At 38.8% G+C, this 23,185-nt stretch overlaps 1 protein-coding gene across 3 annotated transcripts in view; it reads right to left on the reverse strand.

Annotated features, from left to right (window-relative positions):
- Positions 1 to 23,185, reverse strand: part of nhsb (Nance-Horan syndrome b (congenital cataracts and dental anomalies)) — a 341,852-nt gene that overhangs the window by 16,764 nt on the left and 301,903 nt on the right. For all 3 annotated transcript variants that reach the window (XM_055644925.1, XM_055644924.1, XM_055644926.1), the window contains exon 4: positions 14,746 to 14,808. In XM_055644925.1, the coding sequence (XP_055500900.1) occupies positions 14,746 to 14,808 (63 nt within the window). The remainder of the gene's footprint in view (positions 1 to 14,745; positions 14,809 to 23,185) is intronic.

Here is a 23,185-nt window from a genome sequence, read left to right on the forward strand (position 1 = left end):
ACGCAAAGCGCACACACACACACACACACACACTCTCAATAATTTTGCATTAAGTCAGTCAATAATTAACATGTGAGACCAATCATGACATTATGTGATAAATACTATTTTAACTTTAAAATGTAAGTAGCACGTTGAAAAGTTTCCTTTGCTTAGATTAGATTAAAGATGATTGAAAATTACTGAATGTAATAATTGTTAAATTATTTTAGATTTTTTTAAGAACCGACTTCTTAAAATCACATTTATAATTCAGTTAGTAGGAAATACATCTGTTTTAAAAAGTTAAGTAAATTAGAATCCAGTTGCATTAAAAATGAACTAAATAGTCTACACTAGTGAGACAATGGAATAAATCTCTCTTTATTTAAAGTTTTTCCTAGATGCAGATCTTTCATTTTACTTTCACCTTATTTTTAAAGACGTTTCAAATGTCATTGACAATATAAGTTTATGGGATATACGAAGGTTGTGGAAAGTGTTGCATAAATGCAGGTCTTTTTTTTCTACCTATACATAATAGTCATATCATTTACCATCAATCATGGGGTATTGACCTCCCCCTCATGTACAGGAAGCTCTGCCTCAAGAAGCAGCTCTGCCTCAAAGAACTGCAGCTTATGGCATCAAAGAACTGCAGCATCCTCAGGAAGAAAGCTGGTCTTATATCTTGTTGATACAATCAGGAAGAAAGCTCTGAGAACCACACTACGCTCCAGGTTTTCAGAGGTAACAGTTTCATTTTATTTGAGAATTCATCAACCATCAGGCTTTATTGTCATCTTGAACCAACAAGTACACAAAATACGCTCGCCTCGAGACACATTCCCTGATGGAACAGAATAAATAGTTAAAAATATCTTGGACAGACAGGACAAGAATAAACCTCTCTTTATTTGAGAATTCAATAATCACATCTGCGGAATTCTCTCTCTAGTTATTATTTTTCTCTTAATAAACTTAATATTTCTTTGGATTCTCCTTAATCCTATCTGCCAGAACTACCTCATGCCTCTTTTATGCTCTCCTGATTTTTTCACGCACTAAGACAATCCTGTTGCCTTGGCACCTTTCAATAATCTGTCCACTTCCAGATTCCAGCCCTAAGATTTTTGCCTCCACCACAGTGAGGAGGTGTTTGGAGGACTCACTGTGGTGGATGTTAATTTGTGTTTATTGTTGTTTATTATTGTATCATTGTATGTATGACTGCAGGCACGAAATTTCGTTCAGACCGTAAGGTCTGAATGACAATAAAGGAAATTCAATTCAATTCAATACATTTTTATTCCTCCATTTCCTGCTTCCTATTGGGGACTGAAAGTACAATCTCATTAGAGTGCTAACACTTTTCTTATTTTTAACCTCTGCCCCTATCGCCTCAGCAGACGAAGCCTTCAGTATGTCCTCTCTGAGTGTCGCTGTGACAGTCTCCCTGATTTGTATAACAACTCCTTCACCTCTTTTGTATTTTATCTATCACATCTGAAACATCAAAACCTAGGAACATTGAGCTGTTAGCCATGTCCTTCTTACAACCACGATTTGTAATCGTTCAAAATATCACTAAATCTCCATTTGTCGCAAATATCGGTTAAATATTTAGATCAAACTACAAGGAAAGTAAATTCATCATGCATTTAAAACAGAATACACTATGTAAGTGAACATTTTACTGAGGTTAAGCTGTACATCATTTTTTTTCTAAGTTTACAAAACATTGGAGTTTGAAATGATCAATTGAAAAAAAGCTAATTTGGACAAGTTTTTTTCAATAGTCCAAACTAACGTGTATGCCAACAGCCTTTCAAAGTAGATCACATAACCCTTAGTTCACATGCTCTATCTTTGCTCTTGACACACCCTGACTCACCAACTGTTCACTGCATGCTTCTCTTTAGCAAACCCCACATCTTTTATTTCCATTTGTGCATAGCCACTTCAGCAAACATTTATCTTTAGCATGTTCACAGCACAAGGGATAATTCTACAATGGGCAGCTAGCGCTGCTTACCCAGATTCCCTTCTCAGTCAGGAGTTTGCTCTTGTGACTAGCGCAAGAGCTGCCCAAGATTCATGCATGCTTAATGCGGTGTCATCACTATAGTGACCGTTTTTTATGTGAAGGCTGCTATTTTCTTCTTTGGTACAGCTCTTTGACGGTGCATATTAAGGACACCATGGGGAGTAATTAGCTACAGACTAGGTTTTCAAACAAGTTTATCTTCTTTCATAGATGTTTCATTCTCCAGTGAGACAAAGAGGGTCTGTTTCGTCAAGATAAACTAATCTTTCTACTGAGCCTGCAAAATACGCAATGCAGTTAAAAATTAAGCTAAATACAGGTACCTACAATGGGCCCTCTGTGACCTTGAATTTTGTGCATTACTGCTGCTTCCATTCATTTAATTTCTTCACACACATCACCAAACAGTGCGTAACGAGAGCTAGCCTTACGATTGCATAAGTGATTAGAATTGGTATACTATCATGGTTGATTTCAAAAAATCTTTATTGATTGCAGCAGGAGAGCCCATATCACATTGCCCCAGAAAAAAAGTCTGAAAGTATCTTACAGTACCACCAATTAATTGGACTGTATCAGGTTCTGCACCGCTAATAAAAATACCTTGTTATGTTAAAAGGTTTCCTGAGTGAACTTTTGATTTTTTGGGGCGGTGTGAATAATTTTTGTGGTATAATCCACAACTTTGTCATCAAATCTCACTTTAAAAGAAACTCAATGATTCAAGAACATCAAAACATAAGAATTAGATGCAGAAGTAGCTGGTGCAATATTGTGAACATACAGCCATTCCATATGGTCATGAATTAACAATCTCCATTCGTGCCTGTTCTTCGTATCACTTGATTCCCTTGGTGCCTTAAAACCAACTGATCTCAGTCCAAAATATACTCAATTTTCAAGTATCCTCTGATCTCTGGAATAGCAAATTTAAAGAAAAATAATACTGTAATTAAAGGTATCACCCTTCATCTCAGTCTCAAGCTGCTGATCGCTTACATATTTTCCAGCTTGTGAACATTTCCTCAGCATCTATCTGAGACTTAATTTGAGGTTTTTCTACAATACTTAATATTTTATATTTCCTTGTCTTAATGCTCCTCCCCTCTTCACACATCAATCAAATGCATTCCATTTGCCGCTTAACTACCCGATTGACCAGATCATGTCTATTCATTAAGGGCCTGTCCCACGGGCATGCGACCTGCATGCGGCAAGCTCGGCCTAAAGAGCCGGTCTCACCAGCATGCGCGGCAAGCGCGACCTAACGTGGTCGCTTGAGCCGTACGGCATGCGGCAAGCGCGACCAAACCAGAAGCGGGAGCCGCGCGGAGGTCGAGTGAGTGACGCAGCGTCAAGGCGGCTGCGGGCCAGCAGGCCGTTGCCGCACGGAATTTTTAATTGTGTCCCCCGCCCCCTCCATGTTTTGATAGTGAGTTCCGTTCTTGCTCTCTGGGGTGCATGTCTTCGATTTATTAAGCTCTTTTTTTGCAATAACAAATAATGTGCCACATTCCATGCCCTCTGCCCAACTTTTTTATTTATGGAATGTTGCTTAACAAAATGTTTTCCAGTATCTCAAGGAATGGTTGATCTACAGATCTTGTTGGATTTTCTCCAAGTTTCCTACTTACTGTCAACCACTCAGCCACCTTTTGCATCCTCGGCAAACTTTTAATATGTGCTCTACTTTTAGAACCAGTCAAATGTATGCTACAAAAATAAAGGGACTGATAAATCACATCTGTGGAATCTCATTAGTAACAGTCTTCCAGTCACAGACTTGCCCTGTATCATTACTTTATGCTTCCTGCCATTGAGCCAATTTTGAATTCAATTTCTGTTAATTTCGTCATTTGACCAGCCTACTTGTTGAAAGCCTCGTGAATCAATGCAGATTACATCAAATATACTGTGCCAATTGATTCTCTTTTTTATCTCCTCAAAAAACAGAATCATTGTTCAGACCTTCCCTTTACAAACCCATGCTCTCTATACCTGATTAATCTATATATTTCTAAATGAAGGTTTACGTTCTTCCTTCGATGTATTCCAATAATTTGTCCACCATTGTAATTATCCCAACTGACCTGTAATTACTTTCTTCCTTATTAAGCAACGATACAGCATTAGCAATCCAATCCTCTAGCACCCCTCTGTAATCAGGGATAATTTAAAAATTGTAGTCAGAGCCTTTACATCATGACGGGCAATACAGGCGCTGAGGAAATGCAGACGGATGACTGTTTGAATTTATGTTCAACAGAATATGATTTCAGCTTGAATTTTAAAGAGGAAAGCTAGATTTAAGGTAGCTCTTATTATTGTCTAACAATCAAGTGGACACTAATGGTAAACACCAGAAGGAAGTATGGTAGAGTTTTTGGAACTGGGGTTTTAGTTGTTGTTATCATACTCAAGATGAATTGAAGTCTAGATCAAAGGAGCTTCTGGATTGCCTCAGCCTCCTCCTCTTCCTGTTTCCTCTTATGTTCCTCAACTTCTTGCAGTGAGTGTCATGGGCTGTCCCATCATGATAAGATCTGAAACACGAAGTGGATGACCAGGGGTATTGACGTCAACTCTGATAATTACTGTTCATCACACTAAGTATTCTGCAACAGTAAGACATGTGGCGTACAGATTATTGTCTCTAAAACAGTCAGATTACTGTCTCTAGAACAGTTCATGGAATGAAAGCTTTGTCCAAGCACATAAATAGTTGTTCTATCTGATTTCACATGGCAACATAAATCTATGTAATTGTCACTGTGAGTGTAGTTGCATGAGGCATGAACCGGATTATTAATAAGGAACATTGAATGATTTGGCATAATTTCACTGAGGATCCCAATAGTTAGTAGGTCTTTTTGCCTCCATTTTGTTTTCTGTCGTGACTGAAAGGCAACCCAGTTGCCGAATTGTTACAATGTTACCAGGCGCTCTGCATGGCTTTATTCTCTATGATCACACACTGCTTGTTATTGAGAAAGTGGAATCCATGATCATGGAAGCCTGGAAAATTTATAAAATCCCTTTGCCTGCTGAACACTGGCACAAAAGAATGAAATGGAGTTAGCTTTTTAAATAAAGACTAAATAACCTCCACTCTGTGTGAGTAGGTAGAAAGCTTCAAGAATGGTCACCTTGACAACCACAGACAACCCAGTATTTGCTTTCCTTTAAGGGTGCAGTTGTGGACATAATACCAGACTACAGTGAGGAGGGTTTATTGTTGACTCTTCCATTATTCCTTGCTGAGGATCAAGTAGGGGGGGATGTGTCCCCAGCATGCTCCAAGCAGGTATAACTCTCTTCCCCATCATCTTCCTGGTCGTCATACTACTCAATGTGTACAATTTGTGCTCATTATATAACATTTCTTATTATAGTACCATTATACCATGTTTTATGTGAAAAGACTCCATAAAACATGGTTTGTAATCTGAAAGTAAATACACTTTAACCTAAAAATGAGCTCTTATGTGTAATTGATAAACAGAATTCTGGAAACAATAAATCATAGCAGGTAGACTTAGCAATGGTGTTTATATTTGGTCTGGCTTAATTCAAATGTTAAGTTTCTTTACACAAAAGTGGTTGCTATCTGGAACATGCTGCCAGATGAGGTGGTGGAATTAATACAATAATGATGCTTAAGATGCATTCTAACCTAATGATGCAAATGGAATTAATGTAGATGAGCAAAAACATTGTCATGGGCATGGTGTACCAAAGGGCCTGTTTCTATGCTATATGACTTTATGACTATATCATATCAACAGTTGTTCACTTTGAGATGGTTATCAGAGAGAGGTATTCAGTCGTTAGGTATCAGAGTTTGCGATTGTGACTGAAGACACTAGCTTCAATATTGCCAACAGTAGATGGAAATTTTTGCCCTTTCCTGATGGAAGTTGGGCTAACAATGAGATAACTTTGCATGGAAAGTGAAGCTGTGCTTTCAGTTGATGTTGTTGAAGGACAACATGTGGATGAGAAAAAGGTACAGATGGAGAATAAACATTTGGGGGCACAGACTAACAATTCGTGCATGGGAAGCATTGTTTGAGAAGTCATTGCAGGAAATCTCATGAGAATATGTCAATGGGTTCCAGGAAAATTGGACATGATTCTGTAGTCTAATAGATTAGTTTAGTTGATTGTCACGTGTACCGAGGTATAGTGAAATATTTTTATGTTGCGTGCTAATCAAGTCTATACATGATTACAATCAAGCCATCCGCAGTGTACAGATACATGATAAAGGGAATAACGTGAATATATCTTTAAGGGCTGTTCATGACATGCACCAATGACTTGGATAAGGGAACCAAATGTAATATTTTAAAGTTTACCAATGATACAAAACTAGATGAGTTTGTGAGGATGATATACAGAGAACTGGAATGAGCAAATTAATGGAAAATGCAGTGTTAAAAAAATGAAGTTATATGCTTTTGTACGAAAAAGGATGGCAGTATTTTATTTAAGGGTGATAGATTGGGAATGAATAATCTACAAAGAGATATTGGTGTCTTTGTGCAACATTCATTGAAAGCAAACATGTAAATGCAAAGGCAAGCAGTTATGAAGGCAAATAATATGTAGATTATTTTAATACAGGAGCAAGGTTGTCTTGACACAATTGTGCAGGGCCTTGGTGAAACTGTTTTGGCCCCAATGAAGGATGTACTAGCTACAGTGAAAGTCCATCAGACTGGTTCTGAGGTACAGCAGGCCTATTGTATGAGGAGGGACTTGATTTGACTAAATCTATATGCACTGGTGTTTCAAAGAAAGAGAAAAGTCTCCATTAAATGCACAAAGTTCTGACCGGCTGGACAAGAGTGGAGACATTTAAAAGTGACCTTGGGGGCAACTTTTTCCACTCAGAGGGTAGTCCATATTGTGCGACTGGATGGTATTGAAGCAAAAACAATTATGATTTTTAAAAGACATTTGGGCAATCATATGGATAGAAAGAATTTAGAGGGATTTGAGCCAAATGCAGACAATTGGGACCAGCCCAGTAAGGAAACTTGGTTGGCACAGGAAAGTTGGGTTGAAGAGACTGTTTCCATGCTGCACAGCTCTATGACCTTTGGAGATGGTGCATGGATGGAGGATTCCAGTGCATTTTGTTAGACAATTTTCATTATAGAATATTTATAAGAGCAGTGGACAATATTTGAGGAGAAAGGGACATACAATATCAGCTAATAAACAGGACAGGAAAAGAAGGTGGCTGATCAGTAGTTTAGTGGAAATTAGATTAGCATTATACAGCATGGATTCGGGTCCTTAGGCCCAGTGAGTCAACACCCATCATGAAATACCCATCAATAAAGTAGCATTTTTATTCAGCCCACATTCCAACCAACTCCCCCAAATTCTAACACTACACCTACGCATTGGGTTATTTACAGTGATGTGTTAACCGACTAACCCACACATCTTTGGCATTCGAGCGGAAAGTGGAGGCCCCCGAGGAAAGCCATAAGGTCACAGGGGGACCATGCCAACTCTACGTATGCAGCTGCTGAGGTTAGAATTAAAACCAGGTCTCTGGATTTGTGAACAGCAGCTCTGCTAATCGAAACACCTTGCTGCCCAGATCAGGGAACCAGGAATAGATCTTCTGGATGAAATTAACTCTGAAAGAAGAAAGGCGCAAGTTCTGGCTTGGGCATCAACTATTTGGACCAATGAGTTGGGGGAAAGGACAAATGTGGCAGAAGACAAGGGTTTGCTGTTGGTAAAATATTTAAGAAGACATTTTTTGCTAGTGAAAATAAGCTTAGAGATATATTTTCATTCCTGAAAAAGTGAATAGTTTTGGCAGACACAGCAGGTTCTAACAGCCCTTTCTTTGGTTCAGATCTAGTAGTGAATGGCCAAGTTAAATCAAGAGTGAAGAGTCAAGTGAAGAGTGTTCTATTGTCATATGTCCTGAAACGGAACAATGGAATTCTTACTTGCAGCAGCACAACAGATATGTAAACATTGTACTCTGTGAACCAGTTGTCAACTGTGCACATCTTCTTACCTTGGACAAATGCTGATGGGAGCAGTAGCAAGGAAAACAACCTGAGCAAGAGGGATAATGATTTTAAATAAAACTGGGGCATTAAGGGTGAAGATGAGATTGTGGTTCACTGCATCAATGTCATTAGGAATCTCAGAATGTGTTGGTGGAGAAACTGGGAGACAGAAAGGGGATCTTCCAAACATGTGATGAATTATTGATGATCTTTAAAGAATGTGCAAAATCCATCACTGATAAAAGAGGATGATTTCAAACAGAATTGGTAATTGATTTTGTTCTTGCCAACAGGAATGGAGGCTTATTTGAAGCTTATTGAATATAATTCCGTAAACGTTTAATGATGAAAACAATGTATTCTGCAGTAAAAATTTTTAAAGCTTAATCCTTTCTGGCTACAATTTGAGGGACAAAGATTATAAATAGATATTGAGTCTCTCTATAAAGCAAAGCATAACATTCACTAATGTAGTACACAAGCACATTGATATTCAAGATTTCAAATATCAAATTTGTTACTATCGTTCTATTATTGTCATAATAAAAGTATTTTATCTGTCTCTCAATTATCATTTTGGACACGTGAGCATAAACCTAGCAAATGCTCTATGAGTTCAGTAGATCATTTAATTGTTTGAAACGGTCAATCTGGGGAGTTAGAAATGAATATTCCAAAAACAGCATAGAAGATGTCACACCATCTGATATTGAGCAAATGTAGCCAAGAGGATCTTGAAGACAAAGCTCAGTTATAGTTACTGCTTCTGAGTTATTGGATAAATGGGTAAAGATTTACCACTGTCAGTTAAACATCTTGGCACACAATAATCTGTTTTGATTACCATTTTACCACTAATTTATGTTCTTTTTTAAATTTCCAATCTCCACTCATTGGAAAGATTCTTTCTGTCTCTCTATTGCTCAAACCCACCATCTCCAGGTCCCATTCACCCGTAAGCCTTGTCCACTCAAAGTCCTTGTCCTGGTTGAATGTTTGCCAACAGACTGATCAATTTCTGTCTCTTCCAGATAGAAGGCTAAAGCTGAAATACTAACTCTGGTTCACTCTCCACAGATGGTGACTGGCCTGCTGGGCGTTTCATAAACAAAGGATTCAGTGTTGATTAATAATATTATTTGAAACCTGCAGTAAAAGCAGGTAATTATCAAAGGTTTTTAACTCTCACTTTTGTATGACATTATTTTGTAAATTCCCTGAAGGAGTAAGCCTCAAAGAAATTTATAAATAGGAATGAATATTAAGACAACAGGATGAATATTAAGAAAGGCAAGTGTTTCTATGGCAGTGCAACGTGCTAGTCACAGCAACCCTTTCAATTTTGGGGATGAATTGGGTAGCAAATCATTTACTTTATGACATGAGATAATGACAACTAATCTGCCTACAGCAGTGGAAGCGGCTCACCATATTCAAGCAACCCAATAAGCAAACTGTCACTAGTGCTGTTCTTGACATTTGCAGGGAATGCCTATTATCTCCCAAGTGATGAGTTTAGTTGCAACATATCTCAGGAATGTTTTAGGTCTATGCCCAACCATCTAAACTTTTGACAAATCTGGAAGCAAAGTGGGGCAGCTATTAGGAGCTAATTCAGAGGTTTGCATTATCAATGACAACCATCATAACTTGGCCTCTAATATTTACAAATATGGATGTGGAAGAAGGACAACTCATATTTATATTACCCCACACGAGCCTCTGTCTCAATCAACAATTCAATTCACATTCAAGTATTGATCATTACAAAATGCATTACTTATGACTGAAGCCCAATGTAGAATTTTCTTAGCCTTAAGATTGAGACAAATACACCTGTGGAGAAATAGAAATGTGACCAGATGTTCTTCAAATTTTAGAAACCAGTGAGAGAACTCAATAAAGTCTGCTGCATAACTTAATACACAGGCTATTCTTGCTTGCAATATAAATCCGGGCATGTTTCTGCTCCTTGTACAACAGTGCTTTGGATTCAGTTCACATAATGAAAATAGATTACATAGCATACATTGTTAAACATATTTTCTTACATTTGTATCAGGAACGTTTACCAGCAATTAACAATTATCCTCAAAAAAAAAGTCTGGCAAAAATGATATGTTTTGTACAGTGTTCCAAACATGGTGAATTAGTTAAAATGCATGTTGACAGCTACTTCCAGAAACATCTTGCTGGATGTTCCTATATTTAGCATTGAGCACTGGCTGGTGCCAACGGGTTCAGGTTTCCTCTCATTATCTTTCTAGGAACTGCCTTTCTGCAGCAGATCTTGGCAACCATGAGTATTCATCTTTCAGTCAAAATTGTACATGAAACGTGCAGCTATAACCATGCCTAACTAGTGTTGCTCTTCCAGGATAATACTTGAGTTAGTAGGCATGTTTGCAGGATGGAATTTAGCGACAATCAACAACAAGCAAAGACAGGCAACCTCCGTCCTCCAAACATCTAAAAATGATCTTAGGTAATGGAGGTATGTTCTTTGGAGGTATAGATTTGTTGTATGACATCATGGTTACCCAGATAAGTTCCTCCAAATTTAAAATGTTGCACAAATTATTTTGAGCTGCCAAGATACTGGAGGTGACTACAACACTGAGCCGAGTGACTGCATCTTATAATTCTTTTCATGTACTGTATGGTCAAGGAGTGTATAGAGAAATCAGTCACATTTGAAGTAAGGAAACATTATCTCGCACCATCCAACAAGATCATGCCTGATCTGCTACTTTTCCACATGATCCCCATTCGCTCTTGATTCCCTCTGGATTCAAATGTACCATTCATTTTAAATCTGGAATATACTTAATGAATGAGCTTTGAAAGCCCACAACATATTCCAACAATATCTTTTTTAAATGAAAAGGAATTGTTTCACATTCCGTGAAAATTAGCATAAAATAGCAGAATGTTTTGCCACAGCTTTCACATATTTGCATATCCGGATGGTTGTTGCCAAATTGAAGGACATTGATTTTCTGGCAAAATAGTGAATGAGATCAGTAACTGTCCGCAATGCTTGGGCATTGATTGTCTATCTGCACAGATGGTTAATGTGGCTGTGATGATCAATCATCAACTTGTACAGCACAGTTAATGTGACAACAAGCATTGATTGCCTGCCGCACATTCTTAGGATGTCTAATAAATAAAGGCTCCTTAGATGCATCCAATAAATATCCTGTGCCATGGAAGATCTCCAAGGATATTTTTGTGTCCTGGAGAACCACATTTTCAGGAAATATTAGTTTATATTTTAAACCAAAGAGTCAAATGAATAAGGCAGATGAACTGAGAGCACCCATTAACTTCACCCACTAACGGGAACAAGAGCTGATTGAGACTGTCATGAGACAGGTTAGTTTTACCCTACTGATGGTATCTTACTGCAGTGGTAATCCTGGTCAGAACAAGAAGAACTACAAATTGGACATTTGGACCCCTGATTCTGGCTCAGTATGTCATAAGTAGCAGAACAGCTACCTCGCTGCAATCTATTGAAAGTCATCCCTCAAACCAAACATTTGTTAGGGCGGCACAGTAGCACATCTGGTAGAGATGCTGCCTCACACTGTCAGAGACGCAAGTTCGATCGTGAACTTGGGTGCTGTCTATGCGGAGTTTGCACATTCTCCCTGTGAGATCCAGGTGCTTTGATTTCCTCCCACGTCCCAAAGACATGCGGGTTTGTAGTTTAATTGGCCTCTGTAAATTGCCCCTAGCATGTAGGGGTTGAGAAAATGGAATAACTAGTGTGAACTGATGATCAATGGTCAGGGTGGACTTGGTTGACTGAAAGGCCTGTTTCATGCTGCATCTATAAACTAAACTAAGCACAGATTAGGATATGGAAATTCATCAATAGGTGAGTCATCAAATGGTATTTTTATGAGTTGATTGATAGCTAAAGCCATAATTTGTTCAATTGAGGAAATATTTCATGAATGGTAAGGGTATGGAACTCGTTGTCTGAAAGGGCAGTGGAGGCAGATGGTCTCATCACATTTCAAAAGTACCTGGATGATCACGAAGAATCCTAATTTACCAGACCATGGATCAAGACCTGGGGCCTGGCACAGAATTGATTATTTTCGGAACAATGGAAGCCAGCTCTGAGCTAACTTCATTTCAAAAATGTTTCCTTAACTATGGTTTGATAATGGCAAAAAAACTTATACTCAAATTTTGGAAAAATACACCGACCCCAACGCTTAAAATGTGGATCACAAACATGTCTGAAATGTTACATCTGGAAGATATGAGATTCGTTCTAGCAGGAAAATCAGAACAATTCTTAAAGATATGGTCTCCTTTCATCGATTTATTACGTATAATATGGTGCAACATAACTCTGGTAATTAACCGTTTCAGAACTAGGTGTGGGGTGTGGAAAGGCATGAAGTAGGTATATCCCTTTTCTCTTCTTTTCTCTTCTGTTTCTCTCTTCTTTTCTCATCTTTTTTTAATCTTTATATATTTCTTTTTTTTTGCTCTTCCATTCCGGGCTTGTCTTTTTTTCTACATCTCTATGGGCTCTTTCTCTCTATCTATCCACGAATTACCAATTGTAACTTTTGGAGCCTACACATCACTACTTTCCTTAATCTTTTCTTCTTTCTTCTTTTTTTGTATCTATTAGTTTTATATTGTTAAATTTAAAACAAGAAGTTGTACACAAAATGTATTATGTTATATTCCATGGTTTATACGATTGTACATGGCTTCTAATTAAAACAAAAAAGAAAAAAAAGGACCTTGGACTAGGATTAACCTAAAACCCATTAATTTCTCACTGGTATTAAATATTGTGATAATGTAGTGAGTTGCAGCCATCTTATTGGCAGTGACTAGTGGGGTACCGCAATGCTCAGTGCTGGGACCCCAGCTATTTACAATATATATTAATGATTTAGACGAATGAATTGAATGCAACATCTCCAAGTTTGCAGAGAACACAAAGCTGGGGGGCAGTGTTAGCTGTGAGGAGGATGCAAGGAGGCTGCAAGGTGACTTGGATAGGTTGGGTGGGTGGGCAAATGCATGGCAGATGCAGTATAATGTGGATAAATGTCAGGTTATCCACTTTGGTGGCATGAACAGGAAAGTCGACAACTATCTGAATGGCGGTCGATTGGGAAAAGCGGAGATGCAACGAGATCTGGGTGTCATGGTACATCAGTCATTGAAAGTAGGCCTGCAGGTGCAGCAGGCAGTGAAGAAAGCGAATGGTATATTAGCATTCATAGCAAAAGGAGTATAGGAGCAGGGAGGTTCTACTGCAGATGTATAGGGCCTTGGTGAGACCACACCTGGAGTATTGCGTACAGTTTTGTTCTCCAAATCTGAGGAAAGATATTCTTGCCATAGAGGGAGTACAGAGAAGGTTCACCAGACTGATTCCTGGGATGGCAGGACTTTCATATGAAGAAAGACTGGATAGACTCGGCTTGTACTCGCTGGAATTTAGAAGATTGAGGGGAGATCTTATAGAAACGTACAAAATTCTTAAGGGGTTGGACAGGCTGGATGCAAGAAGATTGTTCCCGATGTTGGGGAAGTCCAGCACAAGGGGTCACAGTTTAAGGATAAGGGGGAAGTATTTTAGGACCGAGATGAGAAATGTTTGTATTGCTTGTAACTTGTTACAAGTTGTGAGATAATGTGGTCTCTGCTTTAGTTTCATGCGATCCCTGCATTACAGCCATTTTGGCTATGAAATCCACCCTTACAGAATTCACAAATAACTACCCAAAAATTTGAGATGTGGAATAAAATTTGCTCCCACAGAATTTATGAAATAAAGTAAATAAATCAACACAATTTTTTCCTTGACATATGCGCAGATGGCTCAGTTTTAGATTACAGAAAATCGCAGTCTGTTTTGGAGGAATATAAACCACCGGTTCGCAGAAGTCACCTGTATTGTTATTGGGTGTCGGGGGGTTTGTTCTGTGCTATAACTACATTTTTGCAGTCTAGAGAATTATGTTGTGTGTGCTGGAACGATTTATAACACAGTATGAGGTAATATGACCTGAGCTGTTCATACATTGTTAAAGCATGTGGGATACTTTACTGAGCCACAACTATATGGCTACAATAGATGGCATCATGTTCTTAGATATCAAGAATCTGGTACAGTATTTGTTTATGGTACTGTGACCTCTACTGTTGTCACAAGGGACAATGCAAACTTGAATGAGTCAGTACAATAACAAATACGTATTTTGCTAATGTAGGCACATATGCATGTTTTTGTTTAATCCATAAAATCTGCATTATGTACCAAGACCAACTAGAATGGTGGTGCAGCTGTTTCACAGATCCAGGGATTTGGGTTGGATCCTGACCTCAGGTGCTGCATGTTTTTCCCATGTCAATGTGTGGTTTTGCTGGGAGCTTTGGTTTCCTTCCACATCCCAAAGATGCGCTGATTGGAAAAACTAAATTATGTTAAATGTGAGGGACAACTACTTATCAATACCAGCAACTGAATGCATAACTCTTCCCAACACTAATACAGACATTAGCTTACTTCAAAATATAATTCTGAAGATACTGTAAAGGAAAATAGTTAAGGCCAGCTACAGCATCATCAGTTATAGAATAAGGACTAGGAAAGAGCAAAGTGTTACTTGAGATGAGATCCAGTACCTTTCTGCTCCATGGGGTCATTTGGCAACATTCAGTGGGGGAGGATGAACGAGTGCTGTGAAACTACAAACGACACAAAACATGGCAATGAAACATTGGAACTAAAAAAGAGACAAGTATGTTTACTTGTATGGAAAACAAATTAAGAATGAAAATCTGAATGAACTGATGCAATGTAATAAATTACAAAATACAATAAAATAAAACATAGATGTATCAACATTGAAGTAGAAGCAGTTTCAAATGTTTATGACTTCAATAGTTTTTATTACAGAGCTTATGGTGTAATAATATATTTTTTTGTTTTATCACTGAAATATCCAATTGCACCAGGTGTACATTATAGATCACACAGTACTAAGAGCTTCATATATGTGCATGAAACGGAATTGAACTATAGATTTGAGTCATCCCTTAGTTAAATTATAGAATTGTATTAAATTGGAGAGCTAAAGGAAAACAGTTTATTTCACAATTGGACTAGGGTTTAATTAGGCAAGGCAACTTTAATTAGGCAACACAGCTTTAGCATTTCCAAACTAAAGGCAACACAGCTTTAGCATTTCCAAACCAAAGGCAACACAGCTTTAGCATTTCCAAACCAAAGGCTCACAGTTTAGTAGACATGTGTTCAGTGTTATTCACAGCTCAGACAGAGAGACGTGACCAACTTGCTCCCCCATCTTGCAGAGACTGACTGAGGCACTCAACACCTCCGGGTTTTATACTCCCTCCAGAAGTGACGTGGCCTTCAGGAGAGAGAATCTCAACATTTGTTAAACACTAATAACTGTTTTATTTTTCATCGATGGGAAAAATCCTCTTGTCCTGTGCAGCGGAGCGGGAATGAGTAAGATGGCCAAAAATGACAGCCATAAGTGGCAGCGTTTTTTCTAAAATCGATATACAGAACGGGAAGTGGTCAAGATCAGACTTTTAGTAATATAGATTGCAGGTTCCTATGCGCATTCTCTTTATTATTTTGTGCTCACATCTGAGCTGGACATCAGATGGGGATGTGGTATTGAGACCTAGTGGTGACAATCCTAAAGATCTCAAGCTGCTGTGGGCAGCAGAAAATTCAAAACATTCATGTGGTTACCTGATGGAGTTAAAACAGGCTGCTCCATCTAAAACATTTGTTAGACCTCATTTGAAGGACTGTGTGCAATTCTGGTTGCCCCTTCATAGGAAGGTGTGGAGGCCTTGGAGAGGGTGCACAAAGTTTAACCAGATGCTGCCTGGATTAGAGGGTATTAAATATAAGGAAAGGTTGGACAAAATTGGATTGTTTTCTTTTGGACAATATATAAAATTATGTGAGGCATAGTTAGAGTAGACGGTTAGAACGTTTCTTCCCAGGCTGGAAATGTCGAAGACTATTGGGCATAGCTTTAATGTCAGAGGGGAAACGTTTAAAGGACATGTGTGGGGCAAGTTTTTTGGGCCAAAGGGTCTGTTCCTCTGCTCTATTGTTCTACATTCTAAAATACCTGCACTTATGCTCAAGTTAGAGATTTTGATAGAATAGACCCAATATTGCACAAGTTTGGCAGCAATGAAAAAGGAGCAAAGCTATCGACCCTGCATGGGTCTTATAGTGTCTGTCTCCTTTATCATTGAATTTGCAATTTTAATCTCAGTGGGGTGGCAATGAAGTACATTTTGAATGTCTTATTTATTGTTCATCTGCAACTATGTCAATGAAATTAGACCAGGTTATGTTGTTATTCTGGACCTTAATGTGCAAAATAAGCTCCAGTATCAAAAGAGCACAAACAATGACCAAGGTTCTTTCCTCATCATGAGATAAATCTTCAAAGACATTTCCAAAAAGTAACTGCAGCTTGATTCATAAATGTACCAAAAACAACTCCCAGTAACTGCAAAGGAATAAAATAATTATTTAGCATTCTAGTTGGCATCAACTATTTAGTCAAGTCCAAAAAATCTTCACAGTGCTAAACACCCGTGAAAATACATTTTAAGATATAAAGTTTCATCTTGCCAAGAAGTTTACTTTCTGGAAGATATTGTTTGTATCAAGGACCAATTGGACAAATATATTGAAATTGGGACAAAAGTATAGGATATGCTAATGTGGTTAGATTTCAGTTATATACTGTAACAGCTACATAAATTGAGCTAGATTGAGATGAATACAAACCCAGTCATGTGATATTATATAATGTTAGCTTGATATTATGAGGGAGCCATAGAAACCACCTTTATTTGAATCACTATTTGATCTGCAGAAATTAAATCAAAGCATAAATGGATTTTTATAATTTCTTAAAATCCAATTATCTAAATTAAGTTGTCCACAAACAAACACACTGAAGGCTCTTTATATGTCAGTCCTTGCTTCATAACATTTACTCTGCTGAAAAATTTCAGAAAGATTACAGCTGCTCACAAATATTCAACGAAGCTGGTGAACCACCTCAATGCTTTTGATTAGATTTATTTCTGAAAGTTGATAGGCAGTTGTGTATATTTTTAATCTGTTTTGGCATTTTGAAAATTCAAATGTTTTTGTACCAGATGCATGGCTCTATTCCTTTATTATATTTAGATGCTTTGTTGTAAGCAGCATTTACGGTGCAGGTTCTTCAACGGCATGGCCACATCTTTGAAGCTCAAAAAGGTGCCCCTTTGAAGTAGAGATGTAATGTGTCAATTCTAGGTATACAATTTGCTCAGAAGAGACAATAGCACATGTTGATTTTTACCCTCATTTTTTTTCCTCTGATAGCACCGGGTGGCGCCTGTAATGGCCGCCTCGCCAGCAATCTGTCTTGTTCCTTCTCTGTTTTTATTATTTTAAGTATGTCTTGAATGTTTGTTTTAATCTCCCTTGGTATGTTTTATGCGGTGGGTGTGGAAGGGGGTTTCGGAGGAAACATTTTCCAGTCACTCGATGGAGATGAGATTTTTCCCCGTGTCGCATCTCCGTCCCCCCCCCTGCGGCCTACAATGTGGAGTGGTGCGGCCTTTCCTGGAGACCGGGCCAGAGCTTCAAGCCGCGGGCGCGGCACGGACTTTCCATCGCGGAGCCTGGGATCTTTTGCCGAGGATCGGAGTGTAGGAGCTCCGACCGCGGGGCCTGTGGACTTTAACACCGTGAAGCATCGGTCTCCGGTAAGAAGCGGCTGACTCGGGAGCTCCATGCGGAGTGTTCCGATCCATCCCGACGCCGGAGTTTTGACGAGAGGGCTTGAACAGCGGACCGTCGGCAATGACAAGTGCGGGGGGGTTCAGCCCCGACCACGGGTGAACAAAGGAGGAAGATGACTGAACTTTATTGCCTTCCATCACAGTGAGGAATGTGGACTCCACTGTGGTGGATGTTTATGGTAAATTTTATTTTACGTGGCTGAATTGTGTATTGTTGTTTTTCTCACTTAGTATGGCTGTACGGTAACTTAAATTTCACTGTACCTTAATTGGTACATGTGGCAATTAAATGGAATCTTGAACCTTGAAATGAATCAGTATGGCTGCAGATACCCGTTGGCATTAAGACACCAAAATCATGTGGAAATATCTGGAAGGCAAACACACACTGCCATGGCTACCAAGATCATGTCTGAACTTCAATGAGGATGCATTGCTCTGCTGGCTGGCAACATTCCAAACCAGTTTTTCAAACAATAAGTTACCAAGCCTTGCGAAGGGAACGGCAGGATTCAAAGAAAATCCGAGGGAGCAATTGACACAATTTACAGCGAACCTTGAAACAATATCAATACCAAAACCAGTAAAGAGTCTGAGTAGAAAATATTGACATGCTCATAATTAAAGAATTGCAAATGTTCATATAAAAATCAATTATATGTATGTAGCAGTAATTAATACGTTTTAGCTTGTTGTGTGTGCATTACAGTACTTTAATAGCTATTCCAATTTGCCTAAGAAACAACAGTTAATTAATTAGTGTGGAGAATCAAGAAATATGCCAGACATCTTTCGTGCCAAGAAAATGTCTTGCAGAGCCCACAGGACAATAATAAGTGTCTGCACATTAACAACCTCACAGAGCTGATAAAGGTTCTTATATAATTTGCTGGCAATCACTGTTTCGAGTTTCCCTATTGCATGCCACCCGTGCTATATTTTGTGCACGAACTCACTGAGCTACGATACTAATGAATGCAAATCACCTCACTAATCCCTGCGATGTGAATTTGCTCAAGAAGCAAAAGTCCATCAACTTTAACAGCTGTATGGGCGTATTGTGCAGATCAAAATTTTAAATTAATTTTGAAATATTTATATTTGGGATAGGTATATATCATCTTTCAATCCCCCCCCAATCCAGCACAGTTTACATTGCTCCACTCAAATATTTAAAAAGATGTGAAAAGCTAGACTTACTGGATCATGCCTGCAGTAATTTACTCTGACCACTGATCATATATTCATTGGTGATAAGCAGAATAACGACACTGGCACATTTACTATGCAGTAATCCCCTCGACACACTTTTCAATTTTCAATTGTTAAGAAACTGGAACGTAACAAGCAAAACAGGGATTTATGCAATCTTCATCAAAATTAAGGTATTATGGAGCTTGAAGACACACTATGCTAATTAAATTATGTCTGGTCCAAATTTTATCGCTCTCTATGGAAATTGGACATCGAATCAAGTAGGAATTTTAAAATGTGCTAATGACAGTGCATGAACTTGCAACAGAAAAGCATTTGATTATTCATTGTCTGACAGGATCTCCCTGCTAACTTGTTGGTTCTCTCGTGATCGTATTAACTGCAAAGTGCAGCCAGGAGCGTTATGCTGCCCATAAAGTAATGCAGAGGGCCAAAGATTCAATACAATTATATTGTTACCAATAGTCCAGGTATCCACATTTTCCAGTGGATAAGAGTTGGGTATAGATGGTTTTCCCTTCCTAGTTTGAGAATTGCGCAAACCTATGCTCTTAATGCACATTTAAACAAGTCAATCATCACATTGTGGTCATATCCAGTCATGGAAAAGGCTCCAGGAGTAAACGTCAAGAAAATCAGGACTCGGAGCCCCTAAGGCAGTTCGCGTTGTCTACAACCTCGCTCTGGCAGCTCCTGCAACGGCACTGGTGCCAAACTGTAATGGCCCTGCTGTTCCTTTGGATCAATCAGCGACGTGGAGAGGGGGGTCGTGCTGCATGGGCAACAGCCTGTCCTCCATATGACATCGCCCAGGCTTGCATCCGACCAGGATGCATCACCCATGGTCAGTCGAGAGGGGCCTACTACTACATCACAAAACCTTTTTGTAAGACATTGTTGTTAGCATCGAACTTTCTGACAGGTAGATTGAAATGGGAATAAACGAATAGGACATGCTAATGCGATTAGATTTCAGTTATGTGTCAGCTACAACAGCAGCTAAATTCAGATTAACATAGAGCTGATCCTAGTCATAGAGTCATACAGCACAGAAACAGGCCCTTTAGCCCAAGTTATCCATGCCGACCAATATGCCCCATCTAAGCTAGACCCAATTGCCTGCATTTGACCCATATTGCTTGGAACCTTTCCCATCCATGTACCTGTCCAAGTGTCCTTTAAATGTTGTTATTGTTCCTCCCTCAACTATCTGTTCTGGCAGATAATTTCACGTAACTGAGTGAAAAAGTGCTCCTCAGGTTCCTGTTAAATCTTTTCCCTCTCACCTTAAACCTATGTCCTCTGCTTCTTGATTCCTTTATACTGGGTAAAACACTGTGCATGGTTTTATATACCTCAAAACAATCACCCCTTAGCCACCTGTGCTCCAAGGAATAGTCCAGGCTTTCCCAATCTCTCCCTCTAGCTCAGGCCCTTGTCTGGCAACATCCTGGTAAATTTTCTCGACCCTCTTTCCCACTTAATTGCCTCCTTCCTATAGTAGGGTGACCAAACCCGAGCACAATATTCCAAATGTGGCCTCACCAATGTCTTGTACAACTGTAACATAACTTCTTAACTTCTATACTCAATACCCAAACCGATGAAGGCCAATATACCAAAAGCATTTTTTATCACCCATTCGACCTGTGTCACCACTTTCAATGAACACCTCAAGAGGTTTTACGCCATTAAACTCCATGAGCCATTCTTCAGCCCACTTGTCCAGCTGATCAAGCTGCAATAAATGCTGACACCATCTTCAGTGTCTACGAAATCACCTACTTTAGTGTCATCAGCAAACTTATATGCAACTTTAGCTTGTTCTTATGAGGGAGCCATAGAAACAACATTTATTTAAATCACTATTTGACCTTCCTCTACTGAAATTAAATCAAGACATAAACAGAATTTTCGTAATTTCTCGAAATGCAAAGTAAGTTGTCACTAAACAAACCCACTGAAGACTCTTTATATTCCAATTCTTGCTTCGTAACATTTACCCAGCCAAAAGTAAACTTGTCAGATAGAAACATAGAAAATAGGTGCAGGAGTAGGCCATTCGGCCCTTCGAGCCTGCACCGCCATTCGATATGATCATGGCTGATCATCCAACTCAGTATCCCATCCCTGCCTTCTCTCCATACCCCCTGATCCCTTTAACCACAAGGGCCACATCTAACTCCCTCTTAAATATAGCCAATGAACTGGCCTCAACTACCTTCTGTGGCAGAGAATTCCACAGATTCACCACTCTCTGTTTAAAAAAAATGATTTTCTCATCTCGGTCCTAAAAGACTTCCCTCTTATCCTTAAACTGTGACCCCTAGTTCTGGACTTCCCCAACATCGGGAACAATCTTCCTGCATCTAGCCTGTCCAACCCCTTAAGAATTTTGTAAGTTTCTATAAGATCCCCTCTCAATCTTCTAAATTCTAGCGAGTACAAGTCGATTCTATCCAGTCTTTCTTCATATGAAAGTCCTGACATGCCAGGAATCAGTCTGGGATGTAAGGACTTTCATCCCAGGACTTTCATAACAACTCACAAATAATATTCTTCTGACATATAAATATTCAGCAAAGCTGGTGAACCATTAGGATTGTAGTTAGTGAATTTCAGTGAGTCTAATATTGTGGGATTGAATTAGTCCTGAAGCCATGGAGAGTATAAGATTCTTGAGATAACCAATGAAGATGTTCGGATAATATCAGTGGAGCAGTATTATGGTATCAGTGACTATGTCCGCCAGGTTGAATATAATTATGGAAAATAATAGATGTAAAAACTCCAAATTGGGGAGAGCCAGCTTCACTAAGATGGGATTGTAGTGCGTGGGTCTCAAAAGGAAGCACAAAGTCCAGTGTTTTGAGAGGCACCTTTTATTATGTTCCTCCCGGTTGTAGGGAAGACCAAACGAAAGGAAGATGGCACCCAAACCCCTGCCTTTAAAGCCTCCGGCTAAGGGCCGCCTCCGGACTGAACCACTCCTGTGCCGAGGGGTTCGACACTATGATGGCACGACCCTTGGGAGCCGCCATAGGATATGATTTAACAAAAGCAGGTTGAATTTAAATCCATGTTCAACTAGTGGGAGATATTCAGGAGGGGATAGTAAGATTTAAATCACAATTGTTCCAAAGAGAGAAAGTTAGGGGCACCAAGAATATCATTAAATATAAAAGGATCAGATAAATCAACCAAAAAACATCAAGGGAAAGCTTATATCAAAACTCAGTACTTCCAGACTAAATGGATATAAAAATGCAGGGTAATAATAAAAATGAATTTAGGAAAGCAAACAGATGGCTTGAAAAGATGTGAGCAAATAAAATTACGGGAAACAAATTAATGTCATCTTGTGGAGTGATGTGGTCTTAGCTGCAACTACATTGGGCTAAGTTTTAAGTTAACGTGGTCTCAATTTTACAGGTGACCCTTGCAATATTGCCATTTTCGTTATGGAAATTTGCCCATTCAGAATTCACAAATCACTACCCAAAAATGTGAGATATGGAATAAAATTTCCTACCACAGATTTTATGAGAAAATAAATAAATAAACATAATAATTTGCTTTGACAGATGGCGTGGCGTCAAGTTATGGAAAATCACAATCTAGCCTTTTTTCTAGGAATGCAAACTGTTGGATCGCAATGTATTGTTACAGGAATATGTGGTCTGAGGTATAACTGTAATGTTGTAGGTGTAGCTGGTCTTGGTCTGGGGATTCTTGATCTGGGAACTCCAACACTTAGTGTATATTTAACCAAGTCAACCATCACAAAAACATCACTGGATATGAGGCATGAGCAAGAGAGTGGAATTGTCTGAAGGCCCAAAAGAAGAGGAATTATTTGTGCATTGCAACATTTATGTATACTACATGATTCAACTTCAGTAATAAAAAGACACATTTAAATGAAAATTGGGAACCTAGTGGGAGTTTCAAAAAGTTCTTGTTTTTCCTTCAGGGTCCTCTACTTATAGTATAACTTACTATTGCACAAACTGGATTTGTCTGCCTACCACATTAATTGTTTACAAGC

This window comes from Leucoraja erinacea, chromosome 13, assembly GCF_028641065.1.
Source record: "Leucoraja erinacea ecotype New England chromosome 13, Leri_hhj_1, whole genome shotgun sequence".
NCBI classification, from domain to species: Eukaryota; Metazoa; Chordata; class Chondrichthyes; order Rajiformes; family Rajidae; genus Leucoraja; species Leucoraja erinaceus.